The 15083-nt window shown below is 54.5% G+C and overlaps 1 protein-coding gene across 17 annotated transcripts in view; it reads left to right on the forward strand.

Moving 5' to 3' along the window:
• The window catches only part of CCDC30 (coiled-coil domain containing 30), a 47060-nt gene extending 32754 nt beyond the window's left edge, over positions 1-14306 (forward strand). For 14 of the 17 annotated variants that reach the window (XM_054222782.1, XM_054222784.1, XM_054222790.1 and 11 more), the window contains 12 exons: positions 295-452; positions 1475-1721; positions 3919-4092; positions 5265-5474; positions 6139-6296; positions 7939-8086; positions 9630-9751; positions 10864-11005; positions 11528-11664; positions 11959-12073; positions 12988-13055; positions 13767-14306. In XM_054222782.1, the coding sequence (XP_054078757.1) occupies positions 295-452; positions 1475-1721; positions 3919-4092; positions 5265-5474; positions 6139-6296; positions 7939-8086; positions 9630-9751; positions 10864-11005; positions 11528-11664; positions 11959-12073; positions 12988-13055; positions 13767-13980 (1893 nt within the window). In that variant the 3' untranslated portion in view covers positions 13981-14306. Of the gene's footprint in view, positions 1-294; positions 453-1474; positions 1722-3918; positions 4093-5264; positions 5508-6138; positions 6297-7938; positions 8087-9629; positions 9752-10863; positions 11006-11130; positions 11665-11958; positions 12074-12987; positions 13056-13766 lie in introns of those variants that run through there. The other 3 variants (XM_054222786.1, XM_054222788.1, XM_054222801.1) reach the window with 3 other exon arrangements.
• The last annotated feature ends 777 nt before the right edge of the window (positions 14307-15083 follow it).

A 15083-nucleotide genomic window follows, 5' to 3' on the forward strand; every position in this document is an offset into this window, starting at 1 on the left:
ATTCTAGTTTTGTAAAGAAATATGGCACATGATATAAAGCCCTGAGAACTACAGATGGGCAACAGGGGGATGGAATCAAATAAAGAAACGTGGTTGGATGGTAGTTTACACGCAGCTACTTCCCGTGCAGAAAAAAGGACTCGCGGGTGTATCTTCAAGGGTGAAGAACTACAATAATTTAGCTACAGAATCACAAGCCATGTCTTGATGGAATCCCCAGATTGTCTTACACCGCTCAAAAGGTTTCCATGAGACCAAAGAAAATGAGAGTCGTGGTGTTTTCTGACCTTACAGGTCTCTGAACATCTACAGGAAAGAGAACAGATTTACAAACTTGAGCAGGAACATGAAGATCTATGTACAGATGAAAAGACGTACGAAGAACAGATGGCTAAAGTAGTACTTTTGGAAGAACAGATCAAAAACTTGAGAGATGAACAAGAACTGCTCTGGTAAACCTTAACAAGACCCGTGGTATTTTCTGCTCCTTATCTTTGCGGACTGATTTTTTTTTTTTTTTTTTTTTAGTCTTTTTAAAAACCTCCGTAGTGCTGCTTGTGGCAAAAAAAACGGGCGCAGCAGCTTTGTGTCTTCCTCGCTGTGTAACGGGCGCTCTGTAGAGATTTTGGTGAATACGCGTTTCCCTTAGTGACGTCACGGTCAGTCAGGAGTAAACCTTTTTGATTTTCTGTAGCTATTCCAGATTCTGACCGGCATAGGTGAGAGCTGCCCTTAGGGAGGGGGCTGCTTCCCTTGGAATCCATGGTCCCAAAGAGCTCCCACCGTGGGCTGGGGCTCCCGGGGGCGAACGGCTGCCGGCAGCTGATGCCACGCGTCCTGCCGTGGATTCCAGTTGTCCTTGGAAGGCAGGTGTCAGCGGGCATCGGGCTTGGAAGTAAAGCTCTTACAGCTCCCCTGACTCCCCTTTTTCCTTAGAGCAAGACAAACTTGGAGCTGGAGCATCCGTGCCCAGCCTCTCACTAATAGTAAAAGCTTGGATTAAATCCAGTGTAGTTCCAGTCAGCTCAGTTACCTGGATAACTAGGTACTGAGACGAAGAAAAACCAGGATGAGACAGGTAGGTTAGCTTGTAAGGATAAGATAACTCAGACAGCTTGACCGGGAGAGCTGAGCTTCCGTGCAGCAAAGCACGGCGCGAGCGCCGCTTGTGAGCGCGGACCAGCTCGCGTGGCCCCCGCGCGAGCGTTTCGCCGGCCAGCAGTTAACTACTCACGAACGGCTGAGAGCTGGCCCTTTGGACACGCATTTTTCTGTGGGTCAGCGTCCAGGAGAGACTGACCCTTGCCCAGAACGTCTAGACCCAGGATTAAATCCCCTTTGGAGCCTCCTGAGATACTTGAGCGTTGCCTCGAGTGTTTCTCTGGACTCTCGTATCCCAAGTTTTTCCCCTTCAGAGCGTGGTTTCCCCTGGATGTGTGTAGTTATCTCTCTCCTTTCCTGTTTCTCCTTCAAGTTCTGAATTACTAGAAAGCAACAAGAAGAGGGAGGAGCTGGAAAAGCAGCTAAAAGAGAGCGATGAAGAGAAACGGTTGTTACTGGAAGAAATTGCCCAGCTAAAACAAGATATCCTGACTGCCCGGGAGCGGGGTGAGCGCGCGCTTGACGACACTTTGAGGATGAATCAAGGCATGGCGCAGAGCGAGAGCAGGTTTCTCGAGGCGCAGAGCTCTGCAGGCAGTTTAGATGGGAGCGTTAAACAGGTATGGGCAGCTTTGTACTTTTTTTTCCCACTGATTTAGTGGCAAAACTTAATTAAAGCGGACCCGAAGCCAGTCCTGTAGCGTTAGCGTGCAGGGGGGAGAGGAGGCTGGCTGATTTCCTTGGGGAAAATGTTTGGAAATTATGAATGTCACCATTTCCTTCTGTTGGGTTTTTGCACGTAGTGGGAACTTGGATAAACTGAATAATCCTTTTAGAGCGCATGAAAGAAACGAGTGAGACGGTCCTTCCAGGATGTTTTAAACCTTTTTGGAGCTCTTCCTCAACTCCTTTTTGGACGGCGAGCGACAGCTGGCTTGCCATTCCCACAGCAGGCTTGCTGTAGGCAGAAGCTGTTCCGCTTTCCTGCTCCTCCTTGCGATTTTCTCCTCTTCCACTCCCGCGCTTGACCTCGTCCCACCACTGCTGCCCCGCGGCGGTCGCTCACCAGCGGCTGGGTTTTGCTGCCGCCCCGTGCCCCTGTCTCAGTTCCTGCTCTGCAATTGCTCTGCCAGCTGGCAGGCAAGACCCGTGTTTAGCACTGTGTTTAGCTGTGGTTTAAATGCAATTTATAGAATCACAGAACGGTTTGGGTTAGAAGGGATCTTAAAGCTCATCCAGTGCCACCCCCTGCCCTGGGCAGGGACACCTCCCACCAGCCCAGGTTGCTCCAAGCCCCGTCCAACCTGGCCTTGAACCCCTCCAGGGATGGGGCAGCCACAGCTTCTCTGGGCAACCCGGGCCAGGGGCTCACCACCCTCACAGCAAAGAATTTCTTCCTGAGATCTCATCTAAATCTCCCCTCTTGCAGTTTAAAACCATTCCCCCTCGTCCCATGGCTCCCCTCCCTGCTCCAGAGTCCCTCCCCAGCTTTCCTGGAGCCCCTTTAGGGACTGGAAGGGGCTGGAAGGTCTCCCCGGAGCCTTCTCTTCCCCAGGCTGAACCCCCCCAACTCTCTCAGCCCGTCCCCACAGCAGAGGGGCTCCAGCCCTCTGATCATCTCCGTGGCCTCCTCTGGCCCCACTCCAACAGCTCCGTGTCCTTCTTGTGCTGAAGACTCCAGAGCTGGACGCAGTGCTCCAGGTTGGGGTCTCACCAGAGCGGAGTAGAGGGGGAGAATCACCTTTCTTCCCGTGTGATCTAAAAAAGAAAAGGAAGAGCAGCTAGCCCTGCCAAAAGGGGGACGAAATGATGAAGGTCCCCAGGATGGGGAGTCTGAGGAGGAGCAAGGACTATATGCAGGAGTTTGGAAGAGAGGAGGGGGTGGCCTGTAGGCTGGAGTGGAGAGGATCAGAGTCACGCTGATACCAAAAATCAGCAAATCTGTACAGTTAGAGCGGGCCAAAGCAAGGTACAAGGTATAGAGGGGATGCTGGAAAGGATCCCGATAGAAGCAAGTGGGGGGGGGGGGGGAAAAACCCAAAACCAAACTGATCTGGAGGACAAATACCATTGCCAGATCCCACAGTGCTGGATCCCGACTTCCCAGCTTGGGACTTTATCTGAGGATTTAGCTGCGAAGGGAAGCTTGACCTGCAGTGGATTTCATCTGATCCCAGGAACGGAGGGTGAAGATGCAAAGCAGGAACGCGGATCGACAGACGGCTGAAAGCGATGCTGGGAAGGAGGGGTTTGGTACGCCAAACCCGGGAAGAGCTTTTAGTCCGTGTACAAGACATTTGCAAAAAGATGGGTGAACCAAAGAGCTCAATTATCTTCTTGAACGCCATCACAGACCGTCGGTGACCACTTCATGGTGTCCAGGCTGCTGTCGCGTTGTGCCGGCGTGTCTGCTCCTGTACCGCTGCCAGGACTCGCCCTTGTTCCCGCTGCCGCTGGGAGCTGTGGCTGGATGGGCCGCTCCTCGCTTAGCTGCCGTAGGGAGACTCTGGCACAGGAGTTAAGAGCAACCTGGGTGGTTTTGCTTTTGTTCGCCAGGTTAGATTTCACAGGGATTTGTTTCCCTCATCCACGTTATTGTGTCTTCCCCCTCGACCTCAAGAGTTGTATCCGATTCTCTGAAGGGATGGACAGGGTAGGGAGGAAGACATAGAAGAAATGCTTGCCTGGCTTTACCTGTCTTCCTACTTAAATGCCCTTAAATCCTACGGGCATACCCGTACCTTTCTTAATTGCCGGTCTTTGGCTTTCCTTGAAGTTAATTTCCGTGTAACCTGTGCTGTTTTGCTGTTCCTGCAGAGTCCGTCCGATGAGAGATTCCAGCAGCAGGAGGAAAAAATGCAGCAACTGCGGCAGGACTTGCGTCGCGTTCAGAACTTGTGCAGCTCGGCCGAGAGGGAGCTGAGATACGAAAGGGAGAAGAACGTCGACTTACAAAAGCAAAACCTCTTGCTCCAGCAGGAATGCACCAAGGTAGGAACAGAGCAGAGAGAACTGTTTGAAGGCAGCATCACGTCATTCTGCAAGCCATGGGAGGTCTGAGGTGCTGATTTTAGAGTCACAGAATGGTCGGGGTTGGAAGAGACCTTCAGAGATAATCTCGTCCAACCCCCTGCCAAAGCAGGTTGGACAGGAACGCATCCAGTTTGTGCCTGTTGCACCTCGTCCTGTCTCTGGGCACCACTGGGAAGAGTCTGGCCCCATCTTCTTTCCATCTGCCCTTTAGATATTGCTGAGCATTGATGAGATCCCCTCTCAGTCTGCTCTTCTCCAGCTGAACGGCCCCAGGGCTCTCAGCCTTTCCTCGTCAGAGAGGTGCTCCAGGCTCCTCAGCATCTTTGTAGCCTCTGCTGGAGGCTGGTAGTTCCCCGTCCTTCTGGAACCGGGGAGCCCAGAACTGGACCCAGCGCTCCAGCTGTGGCCTCCCCAGGGCGGAGCAGAGGGGGAGGATGACCTCCCTCCACCTGCTGGCCACGCTCTTCTTGATGCCCCCCAGGATGCCATTGGCCTTCTTGGCCACAAGGGCCCATTGCTGGCTCATGGGCATCCCGTTGTCCCCCAGGACTCCCAGGTCTCTTTCCACAGAGCTGCTCTCCAGCAGGTCACCCCCAACCTGTCCTGGTGCGGGGGGTTATTCCTCCCCAGGTGCCGCACCCTGCACTTGCCCTGGTTGAACTTCATGAGGTTCCTCACCGCCCAACTCTCCAGCCTGTCCAGGTCTCTCTGGATGGCGGCACGGCCTCCTGCTGTGTCAGCCACCCCCCCCGGCTTTGTGCCACCAGCAAACTTGCCGAGGGTGCACTCTGTCCCCTCATCCTGGTCGTTGATGAATATATTGACGAGGACTGGACCCAGCACTGACCCCTGGGGAACACCACTCGTCACTGGCCTCCAACTGGACGCTTCAACAGACTGGACCTTGTTTACATCTGGCTGCACAGTCCCTGGGGCTCTCAAACTCTGCCTCGGCTTCATGGAAATTACGCTGCCTCCAAACAAAGCTTTGTGTGTGCTGTACTCGCTCCGTGTATTTCTCTCTTATTCTGTTCGCTCTCTGCTAATCCTGCTGCCCCTTTCCTCATCGAGACCTTTCAGATGATATATGTCGAAGTGCAAACTTGTTTTCTTCTTCTTCTGAAACTCAGGTCAAAGCCGAGCTGAAGCAAGCCAGGGCAAAACTCACGGACACGACCGAAACATGCTCCTCCCTCTCAGCCCAGTGGGAGAAAAGCCAGCAGAAGGTCAAGGAACTGGAACAAGAGCTCTCGAAGTGCTCCCAGGCTGATAAACTGCAGAGCAGTCTGCAAGAGAAGCTTGCGCAGGAGAAATCCAAAGTATGCGAAGCCCAAAAGAAGGTAACTCGTCAGCGCGAGCTAAGTTAGCAGGAGGTATGTCCTTAGCGGTTGCATGCACCTAGAGTTCAGAAAAAAAGCGGCTCACGAATCGCTTCCCTGAAGTCCGTTTTGCTAGGCCGTTCTGAGGCCACTCGGCTAAATATTTTAGGAGAAATGTCTGTTATTAGTGGGAGCGTAGTCAAGACGATAGAAGCCAAATCCGACGGCTCAGCTCCTGTCTCTAACGCCCAGTATCTCCAGGAACACTGGTAGTAGGGCCGGCAGGCGCAGGGAGCCCGGATCATCTTCTCGCCGAGGAGGTTTGCTGGTGTTTGCAGTCTGGTGAGTGGCAAAAGGGGGTGTTTTCCACGGCATCGCTTCTGCCGTGTCCCTGCGCTGACCGTTGGATTCGCTTCTGAAGTCTGCAGGATGAAATTAGGTGCAGAAAAGGATTGTTGCTAGTTCGTGACGTAGTGTCTGATCCAGAATCTGGTAGTCGTTGGAAAGGTTTTACTTTTAATGGACTTTGCCACAAAGACACGCAGAAGTACTTTTGAGTAGAAGGAAGCAAATCTTTCATTCCCATGACTCAGATACCGAAGGATTGAAGGGATCTGAATCCCTTGGATTCAGATGCCGGCCTATAAATTCATAAAGTTTAATCTGTGTCCAATTTTAATCCGAGATTTCAAAACTCCAGCAAAAGCTAAAAGATTCCCAACACCAACTCCTGCTGGCGGAGGCCCGTGTTTCGGACAAGAAACTCCTGGAGGAGGAATTGAAGGAGGCACGAGAAAATGAAGCTCGTGTCCAGCAAGAACTTCACGAGGAGCAGCTGAAAAGGTACCTGGAGCCGGGTGAGGCCTGTGCTGCGTGCGGGGGGGGACGCGTGTGCCAGCAAATCATCCTCATGGGGAAGCTTAGGAAGTGGGGGTTGGATGAACAGACAGTGGGGTGGATTGAAAACTGGTTGAAAGACAGCTCAGAGGGTGGTGATCAGGGGCACGGAGGCTGGTTGGAGGCCAGTGACGAGTGGTGTTCCCCAGGGGTCAGTGCTGGGTCCAGTCCTCTTCAATATATCCATCAACGGCCGGGATGAGGGGACAGAGCGCACCCTTGGCAAGTTTGCTGGTGGCACAAAGCTGGGGGGGGTGGCTGACACAGCAGGAGGCCGTGCCGCCATCCAGAGAGACCTGGACAGGCTGGAGAGTTGGGCGGTGAGGAACCTTATGGAATTCAACAAGGCCAAGTGCAGGGTGCGGCACCTGGGGAGGAATAACCCCCCGCACCAGGACAGGTTGGGGGTGACCTGCTGGAGAGCAGCTCTGTGGGAAGAGACCCGGGAGTCCTGGGGGACAACAGGATGACCATGAGCCAGCAATGGGCCCTTGTGGCCAAGAAGGCCAATGGCATCCTGGGGGACATCAAGAAGAGCGTGGGCAGCAGGTGGAGGGAGGTCATCCTCCCCCTCTGCTCTGCCCTGGGGAGGCCACAGCTGGAGCACTGGGTCCAGTTCTGGGCTCCCCGGTTCCAGAAGGACGGGGAACTGCTGGAGAGGGGACAGCAAAGGGCTACCAAGGTGCTGAGGGGACTGGAACCCCTCTCTGATGAAGAAAGGCTGAGGGATTTGGGTCTCTTCAGTCTGGAAAAAAGACAGCTGAGGGGGGACCTTATCAACGCTGATAAATACTGAAAGGGGGGGTGTCAGGAGGATGGGGCCAGGCTCTTCTCAGTGGTGCCCGGCGACAGGACAAGGGGTAACGGGCACAAACGTGACCATGGGAAGTTCCATCTCAACACGAGGAGGAACTTCTTTGCTGTGAGGGTGGCAGAGCCCTGGCACAGGCTGCCCAGAGAGGTGGGGGAGTCTCCGTCTCTGGAGACATCCCAACCCCGCCTGGAGGCGTTCCTGTGCCACCTGCTCTGAGTGACCCTGCTCTGGCAGGGGGTGGGACAGGGTGATCTCCAGAGGTCCCTTCCAGCCCCGGCCAGTCTGATTCTGTGAAATGCTCCTGTGCCAGCCTGCTGTAACCCCTGCAGCTCCGTGCCTGGCCCTGGCTGCGCTCCAGGACTCACTGCTCCACTGGTTTCACCTCCTACCTCTCCTTTTCACCTGCCAGTGTCCCTGGCGGAGCTCCACAGGATCCCCTCTTTGAGATTTAAAAGATTTTTTGGAGACTTCAGCTGCCTCAGAAGGAGCACGGCCCCTCCTGCCAAGCCCAGTGATTTGATTTACCCCGTAGATGCCAGCAGTCCCCTTTCTTGCGCAGCTGGCATTGGTGGTCCCAGATACAAAGCTCCCTTTCCCCTGGGACACGGGGACAACCGGGATGTACTGATTTCTTCCCACCCTTAGTGTTGCCCGGGGCAGGTGCAGAGCAGTGTGATGTTGGTTTTGGATCACAAGCCAGCCTTGAAGTCACCGTGGCACATCCCGGGCTGGCCTCCACGTCAGCATCTCACTGTCACACCGACGTGCTTTTAGGAAGCTCCTGGAGCAGCAGGTGGAGGAGCTGCGGCAGCAGCTCCGGCATTCGCGGGAGACGGAGGCGTCGCTGGCCAAGATGCACGTGGAGCTGCAGGCCAAGACCCTGCACGTCCTCGAAGACGAGAGGAAAACTGACTCGAGCGAGGTGAGCTGCAGCGCGGATGGGTCATAGAGTTATAGAATCTTCATGGTTGGAAAGGACCTTTGAGATCATTGAGTCCAACCAAACAACCTACAATCTCTGCCACTAGAGCATGCCCTGAAGTGCCAAATCTAGACGTTTCTTAAACACCTCTAGGGATGGTGACTCAACCCCCTCCCTGGGCAGGCTGTTCCAGTGCCTGACCACTCTTGCAGTAAAGTCATTCTTCCTGATATCTAACCTAAACCTCCCCTGCCGCAGCTTCAGACCATTTCCTCTGGTCCTGTCATTATTCCCCTGGGAGAAGAGGCCAACACCCACCTCTCTCCACCCTCCTTCCAGGGAGCTGTAGAGGGCAATGAGGTCTCCCCTCAGCCTCCTCTTCTCCAAGCTAACCATGCCCAGCTCCCTCAGCCTCTCCTCATATGCCCTGGTCTCCAGACCCCTCACCAGCCTGGTAGCTCTCCTCTGGACACGCTCCAGCACCTCAACGTCCCTCTTGTACAGAGGGGCCCAGAACTGAACGCAGCACTCGAGGTGAGGCCTCACCAGTGCCGAGTACAGAGGCACCGTCACTTCCCTGCTCCTGCTGGCCACGCTATTCCTGGCACAAGCCAGGATGCTGTTGGCCTTCTCGGCCACCTGGGCACACTGCTGGCTCATGTTCAGCTGGCTCCACCAGCACCCCCAGGTCCTTCTCTGCCGGGCAGCTTTCCAGCCACTCTGCCCCAAGCCTGTAGCGTTGCTTGGGGTTGTTGTGACCGAAATGCAGGACCCGGCACTTGGCCTTATTGAACGTCCTACAGTTGGCCTTGGCCCATCGATCCAGCCTGTCCAGGGCCCTCTGGAGAGCCTTCCTACCCTCAACCCTACAACTCTCCCACCCAGCTTGGTGTCATCTGCAAACTTACTGAGGGTGCACTCAATCCCCTCATCCACATCACTGATAAAGATATTAAACAAAACCGGCCCCAAAACTGGGTCCTCCTCACCCAAGGTGCTACTGGGCTGGTGACTGACTCCAGAGCCGACCACTGAGCTCTAGGGGAAACTGGGGCCATCCCGGTGTGAGATGTGTGCCTGGGAACTGCTGAAAGGGGGGTCACATCCAGCCAGGTGCTGAGCCCTTGCAGATCCCACCATTTGTAGAGGAGCTGGAGAAAAAGCACCATCCCACCTTGCGTAGGTTTCCTGGGGATGCAGCTCTGAGGGCACCGGGGGAGGACTTGGTGGCTTCTTCTCCTCCCCCTTCCCCTTTTCCTGCAGAGCATGGAGCTTTTTGCAGGAAAACTTTGGCAGAGCCCGCTGTCTGGGAGGACGCGTTACCTTTGCCTGCCCCGTAGAAGCCTACGGCTCCCCCAGCAGCACAGAAACCCACGCTCCCCCTTCTTTAAGGGGAGGCGGAACGGATGGATATTATCTGTAGTGGGAACCGCCGGAATTTATGGCGGAGGAGCTCTGGATACCAGACGGAAAGGAGGCAGAGGGACCCCTACAGCTGAGGGGACACACGCACACACACAAATAAAAAAGAGATGTTTTCCAGCACCTCCAGTGTCAGAAGGAGAACCAGAAGCTTTCAGAGCAACTTTCACTGCTGAAGGAGGAAAACAAAGCCCTTTACGAGGAAGGAATTCGTCTCCTGAACCAGAAGGATCTGTACGTCAGGTAACGAATGCAGCAGCAGGGGATGCGCGGACACAGAAAATCCTACCCGGGAGCTGCCGTTCACGTGCCCGGCAGCGACGCCGGATTTGACCGTTCTGTAGCCTTTCTCGTCTCTCCTGTCCGAGGCGTTTCGCACGGAGAGATCTGCCTTACCCCGACCCCCCCACCCCGGCGTGCGATTGCGTTGTGCGTGGCCCGTCTGCTGGCCTGCTCTCCTCGGCGCAGCTTGAAGGCAGCGCGGAAAACCAAGTTGTGCCGAGGGAGGGCCGCGAGTGCCGCCGGCCCCGGGCTCCGGCGTGGGCAGAGACGCTCCCCGGAGCTGCTTGGTTCTCCCTGCAGCGCTTTTGATTTCATTTGAAGCATAGGTAGAGCCTTTTTGACGTGACTTTTAAGCAAATGTGGGCAAATATCGTGGTGGAGATTTCTCTTTTTTTTTTTTTTTTTAATATTATTTCCCCTTCTATCCCAACTGGATAAAAATAAGCAAGAACGCTGCCCGCGTGGGACAAGACTGAGGGGAAGAGCGATGATAAGCCTCAGTAGTGACAAATATTTAACCCCAGTGTCGCAGCTCTAGGAAGCGCCTGCTGAAGTAGCTTTTTCTGCAGCCTCTTTGCCCGCCCCTTGCTGTTCAGGATTCGCCTTTGTCTGCCTTTTCCCCCCCCCCATACACAAGTACCTCCCTTTAACCACCCACATCCCCACCCAAATACACATCTTCCCCTTTCCCTGTTCCTTCCAGTTTTGGTGACTTTATAACTCTGGTATAAAGAGCCGAGAGGGCCGAGCACCAGGAGTTGTAAAGCCGGGGGCGGTTTTGGGAATGTTTTGGGTCCTTTTCCCTCAATCGCTTTCCATTCGGTTGACGCTTAACACTGTAACCTCTGCAATAACCGCCCCCCCCCCCCCAGCCCCAAATTGATCAGGAAAGTCCAGGTGCTCATTCCGCCTTTGGCTGCGCTTCCGAAAAGGAGCTGGGGAGCTGGAGATGGCCGGGGCTCCCAGTTCAGGCTTCGAAGATCCTGAATAAATACAGGAGGTCTCCTGCCTTGCTCTTGACCCAGAAGACGGAAGCATTTCACAGCCCGGTGTTTGTCTCTCTGCCTCCCCAGGAAATACAACGAAACGCAGCTCCGCCACAAGGACAAGATCCGCAGAGCCAAGGAGACCTTCATCCACGAGGTGAAGCAACGGGACAGCAGGATCAAGCAGCTTGAAAACGAGCTCAGCGAGTCAAAGCTCCAAGTGGAAAAGGTGAGAGAACACATCGAGGGAAGGCAGGGGAGCAGGGTACGGCGTCGCCGGAGCGTCCCTTCTTCCAAAAAGAAAGGCGGTTTAGGAAAAAAGGACGTGAGGTTTAGGAAGAGCTGGTTTTGCAGGCGATGGGGATGGCACGACCAGACCGTCGGAGCACGGAGAGCTCTGCCGACGCTGCCCCGGGAAACCGCTGGCAGTGCTAAGGGCCACCAGCCCCCGTCCTCGTAGGAACAAAAAGCCGAAAGGAAATTCCCGGCTCAGGTTTGCCCTCGGGGCAGCCCGTGTCCTCGAATCCCCCTCAGAAACTGCCTGAGCTCCATCTTCTTTTGCCTCACAAATATTACTGCTGGGAAGTGACTCAAAAAGCCTCTTTTGTACGTTGCATCAAATAGCGCGTTGCTTCTAGGAGTGAGCGCGTTGGGCGGCCGCCCCTTTGGTCAAGCGCTCTGAGGTTTACGGGGAGGGGGAAGAGCGAAGCGTGAACCCCTGGCCGTTATTTCCTTCTGCGACGCTGCGCAGGGCAAGGTGCTGATCGCGCAGATCACTGCCGAGAATGAGAAATTACTCCAGGAAAGACGACGGCTCCTCCAGAAGATAACGGACCAAGAGGAGACCCCTTGGAGCAACCGCTCCACGATGGCCACCCTGCAGAGCAGGTAGGCACTTAAACGATCCCCGCACCTCTGGGAGCCCGCCGCTTCCCAGCCTTTCTCTGGTTTTATGCCTGTTTCTCTTAAGAATTCCAGAGGAAAGCCTGAGCTGTGCCCCAGTCACTAGCGCTGTGGCTTTTAATCGCGGTGGGATGTAATTAGCCCCTTTCCCCGTCAAAGCCCTCGGCATCCAGCTGAAGGCCGTGGAGCCCAAAGGCTCTGAAGTTGAAAATGCCTTTTTGAAAACGTAGCGTGGCCAGAAGGAAAATAACCCGTGCCTTGTATGTGTGACGTGCTCAGAGGGAAGATGCCGGACGAGGAGAACGTGCGGCTGCACGAGAGCAAACTCCAGCACTGCGGCCACGCGCCCGCCTCGCAGCGCGCGCCCAGGAGCGTCCAGGCTCCCAACACGGAGGTGAGACTCGGCGAGGGCTCGGTCTCAGCAGAGAGGCTGCAGGAGCCGATGTCTCCTGCGAGGGCGGGTTGGTGTTTGTAGCTGCAGCCCAGGGTGCCGGAGAAGAGCCGAACGGATCCTTCGGTTGGGATGGAAAGGGGCACCGAACACACACGGCTTTGTCGGTGAGGAGGGACTTCGGGGAGCTGGAAGCTCGATACGCTTCCGTAACCAGCTCCATCCCCCAGCTGCTGCGTGATGAGATCCTTTTGCACAAGGAGAGAAGTTTCACTTTGGCTCTTTTGCCGATGTAGAGTTGTTAAAAGACCTTTGTTTTAAAGTTAGCTTTAAAATTTAGGAGAAATAACCCAGCGGAGTGGGGTTGGGAATGTTACTGCAGTGAGCCAAAAATCTTCAGAGTGAGCTGACGGATAATATCGGCTGCGTTGAGCTGAATGCGCCTTCCCTAAAAACTCCGTTTCGGATTGACCGAGTTAGTGGAGAACTTTGGGGAGAGAAAGGGAGAAAAATCAAAGAAAATCAAAGAAAGATTGTGTTTCAACGACTCTTCAAATAAAACAGGTGGATTTGGAAGTTTATCGGTACACTTTGAAGTTTGGAGGCCTCCCAGTTTGGGTGGAAATGGGCTGTTAAGGATGAAAGCGCTGTCTGGGGCCTGGCAGGAAGAGCTGGTCGCATGTTCCGCCACGTTTAATTTCTTTCTCTTGATTTCACCCGGGCTAGTTAGGATTTGGGGTTTTTTTGTTTAAATTCAGACCCGAAGGACAAATCTATGATTAGTACCTCCGTGGGGCCGGAGTTCTTGGGGGAAACTGTCGGTGGAGCCGGGGGCTCTTTGAAGGCCAGGACTGTACGTTGAAATTCGGGGTCTGACCTGCGCCTCCTCCTCTGAAAGTCTCTGTTCCTCCTTCCAGGACACGAAGAGCGTTAACTTCTCCGAACGCCAACTACAGAGTAAGGTGTTGCCATCTCCCCGTGCCAGGTACCGTGGGGTAAAAGGAGGAGGCAGGGAATGCCTCTCTGCGTGTGGTGAGGGAGAAGTTGAGCATTTTGGCTGCTCCACCATGTGCTTTCACCTCCAAGTGTCTTTTTTTTTTAGTGTGGCTTTTTTTTTTGTCAAATTATGTGGAAAATGGGATTAAAAAGACTCTGTGTAACTAATGGGGTGGAGAAGTAAAATTTTCAAGATACGTTGCAGGGATTTAGAACTGGGGGATTTGGAAATGAGCTCGGTGCCCCGTGGTTCTGGAGGAGTGTCTTTACACGAGAGGTTAGGAGGCTCGGAGGACCGCTGCGTGACCCACCTCCCAGGCCGTGGGGCAGGAGGGGGCCTGAGCTACTTCTCCACCAGTGTAAGCCAGGAGCGCCACGGCGTGTGCCAAAACGGGCAAGGGGAAGGCAGAGAGACTCTGCAGCTCTGGTCTCTGCTTGGCGGAGACGCAGCACGGCGGGTTTGGTTACAGCCTCGGGTGCTGTCGAAGGTGACGGAGAGTCTGAGCAGGTTCTGGGGTAGATGAGGGCCATCCGCTGCTTGGCTGGAGGAAGAGTATCGGAGCCTTATTCCAAGTGAAAGGCGTTGACCATGGCCCTGCGCTGCCTCACCGAGACGTTGGGAGGAGCGCTGGGGCTGCGCAGGTGGCGGAGGCTCAGACAGAGTTTGCAGAATGACTTAAGAGACAAAATTTGTTTTCAGCTTCCCGTCCCGAGAACAACCAGACTCTCTCAGCACCCTGAAGGCCACGCAAGACACGAAGCCTGAAGGAGAAGCTGAAAGCCAAGACTCATCCTTTTGCTTGTCGCCCTCTCAGCCTTCAGAGATTGGGTACTTAAATGTAGCTTCGCCTGGAGACACCACAGCGTCGCAGCTGCAGGAGGAGAGTCGGAGCATCAGCTCTGAGAACTTCTAAACGGGGAAAAATATTTGTGAAAAATATTAGCTGGACTGCAAGGTTTTGGGCTCCTGTTGCCATGGGATGACAAGGACTGCAGGGGAAGAACTGCCACGTTGACTGGTGATTTCTGTGGTATGTTTCCGCTAAATTATTCAGCAACTTTTTTTTCAACTTACTCAACTGTAAACGAGTGTTTGTGTCATCCCAGATCCACCTGGGGGCCGCAATTTGTAGATAAACCCAGTAAAGTGGAAGAGGGGTGGGGTGAAGTGTGTCTTCACCTGAACCCTAATTCATTGTCCGGTCAAAAACTAGAAGTTTTGTAAATAAAACTGAAAGAAGTTCCCTTCCGTGCTTCCTGATCCCGACCCCTCCCTGCCATGTGCCCGCTTTTCTCCATTCCACTCGGTCTGTGCACGTGAAGGGAGATGGAGCGGACGAGGGCAGCGTTATAGGAACATGCGTGGAGAAGAAAGGAGGGGACCTGAAGATCCAGAGGAGGAAAGAGAGCAGATCTCGAATGCTTCCTGCCAGTGATGGTCTGTGAGGGTGCCTGGGTGGGAGTGGAAGGGATGGGATCCTGCGTAACGGGGGCGTAGGAGGGCATCTGTGTATGCCAAGATGGAAGCAGGAAGGATCAGTGTGAGCTGTGGGGAAGAGAAGGGATCTGAACACATGTGAGTGGGGATGGAAGAGAGCTGTGCCCCCTCGGGAGGACGTGGGATGAACAGGAATCGGAGTTGGCGTCAGAGGAACCAAGGAACTCTGAGTGCTCGGAGAAGGAAGGGGAGAGGTCCTCAAAAAGAATGAATCAGCCTCGAGGGTCTCTGAGTGCGCCAGGAGGGGGATGGAGGGGATGTGAACGGGCGCAGAGGGCCATGGTGGGGATAAGGGCAGTCCCCAAGGGGCAGAGAGCAGATCTCCCAAGGGAGGGAACAGAGGATCTGTCTCTGAGGAGAAGGAAGAGGATGTGAGCACACGTAGAATCATAGACTTGTGTTGGTTGGAAGAGACCTTTAAGGTCAAGTCCAACCGTTAACCCAGCAGTGCCAAGTCACCGCTACCCCGTGTCCCTCAGCACCGCATCTGCCCGGCTTCTAAATCCCTCCAGGGATGGC

Source organism: Rissa tridactyla, chromosome 16, assembly GCF_028500815.1.
Source record: "Rissa tridactyla isolate bRisTri1 chromosome 16, bRisTri1.patW.cur.20221130, whole genome shotgun sequence".
Classification (NCBI taxonomy): Eukaryota; Metazoa; Chordata; class Aves; order Charadriiformes; family Laridae; genus Rissa; species Rissa tridactyla.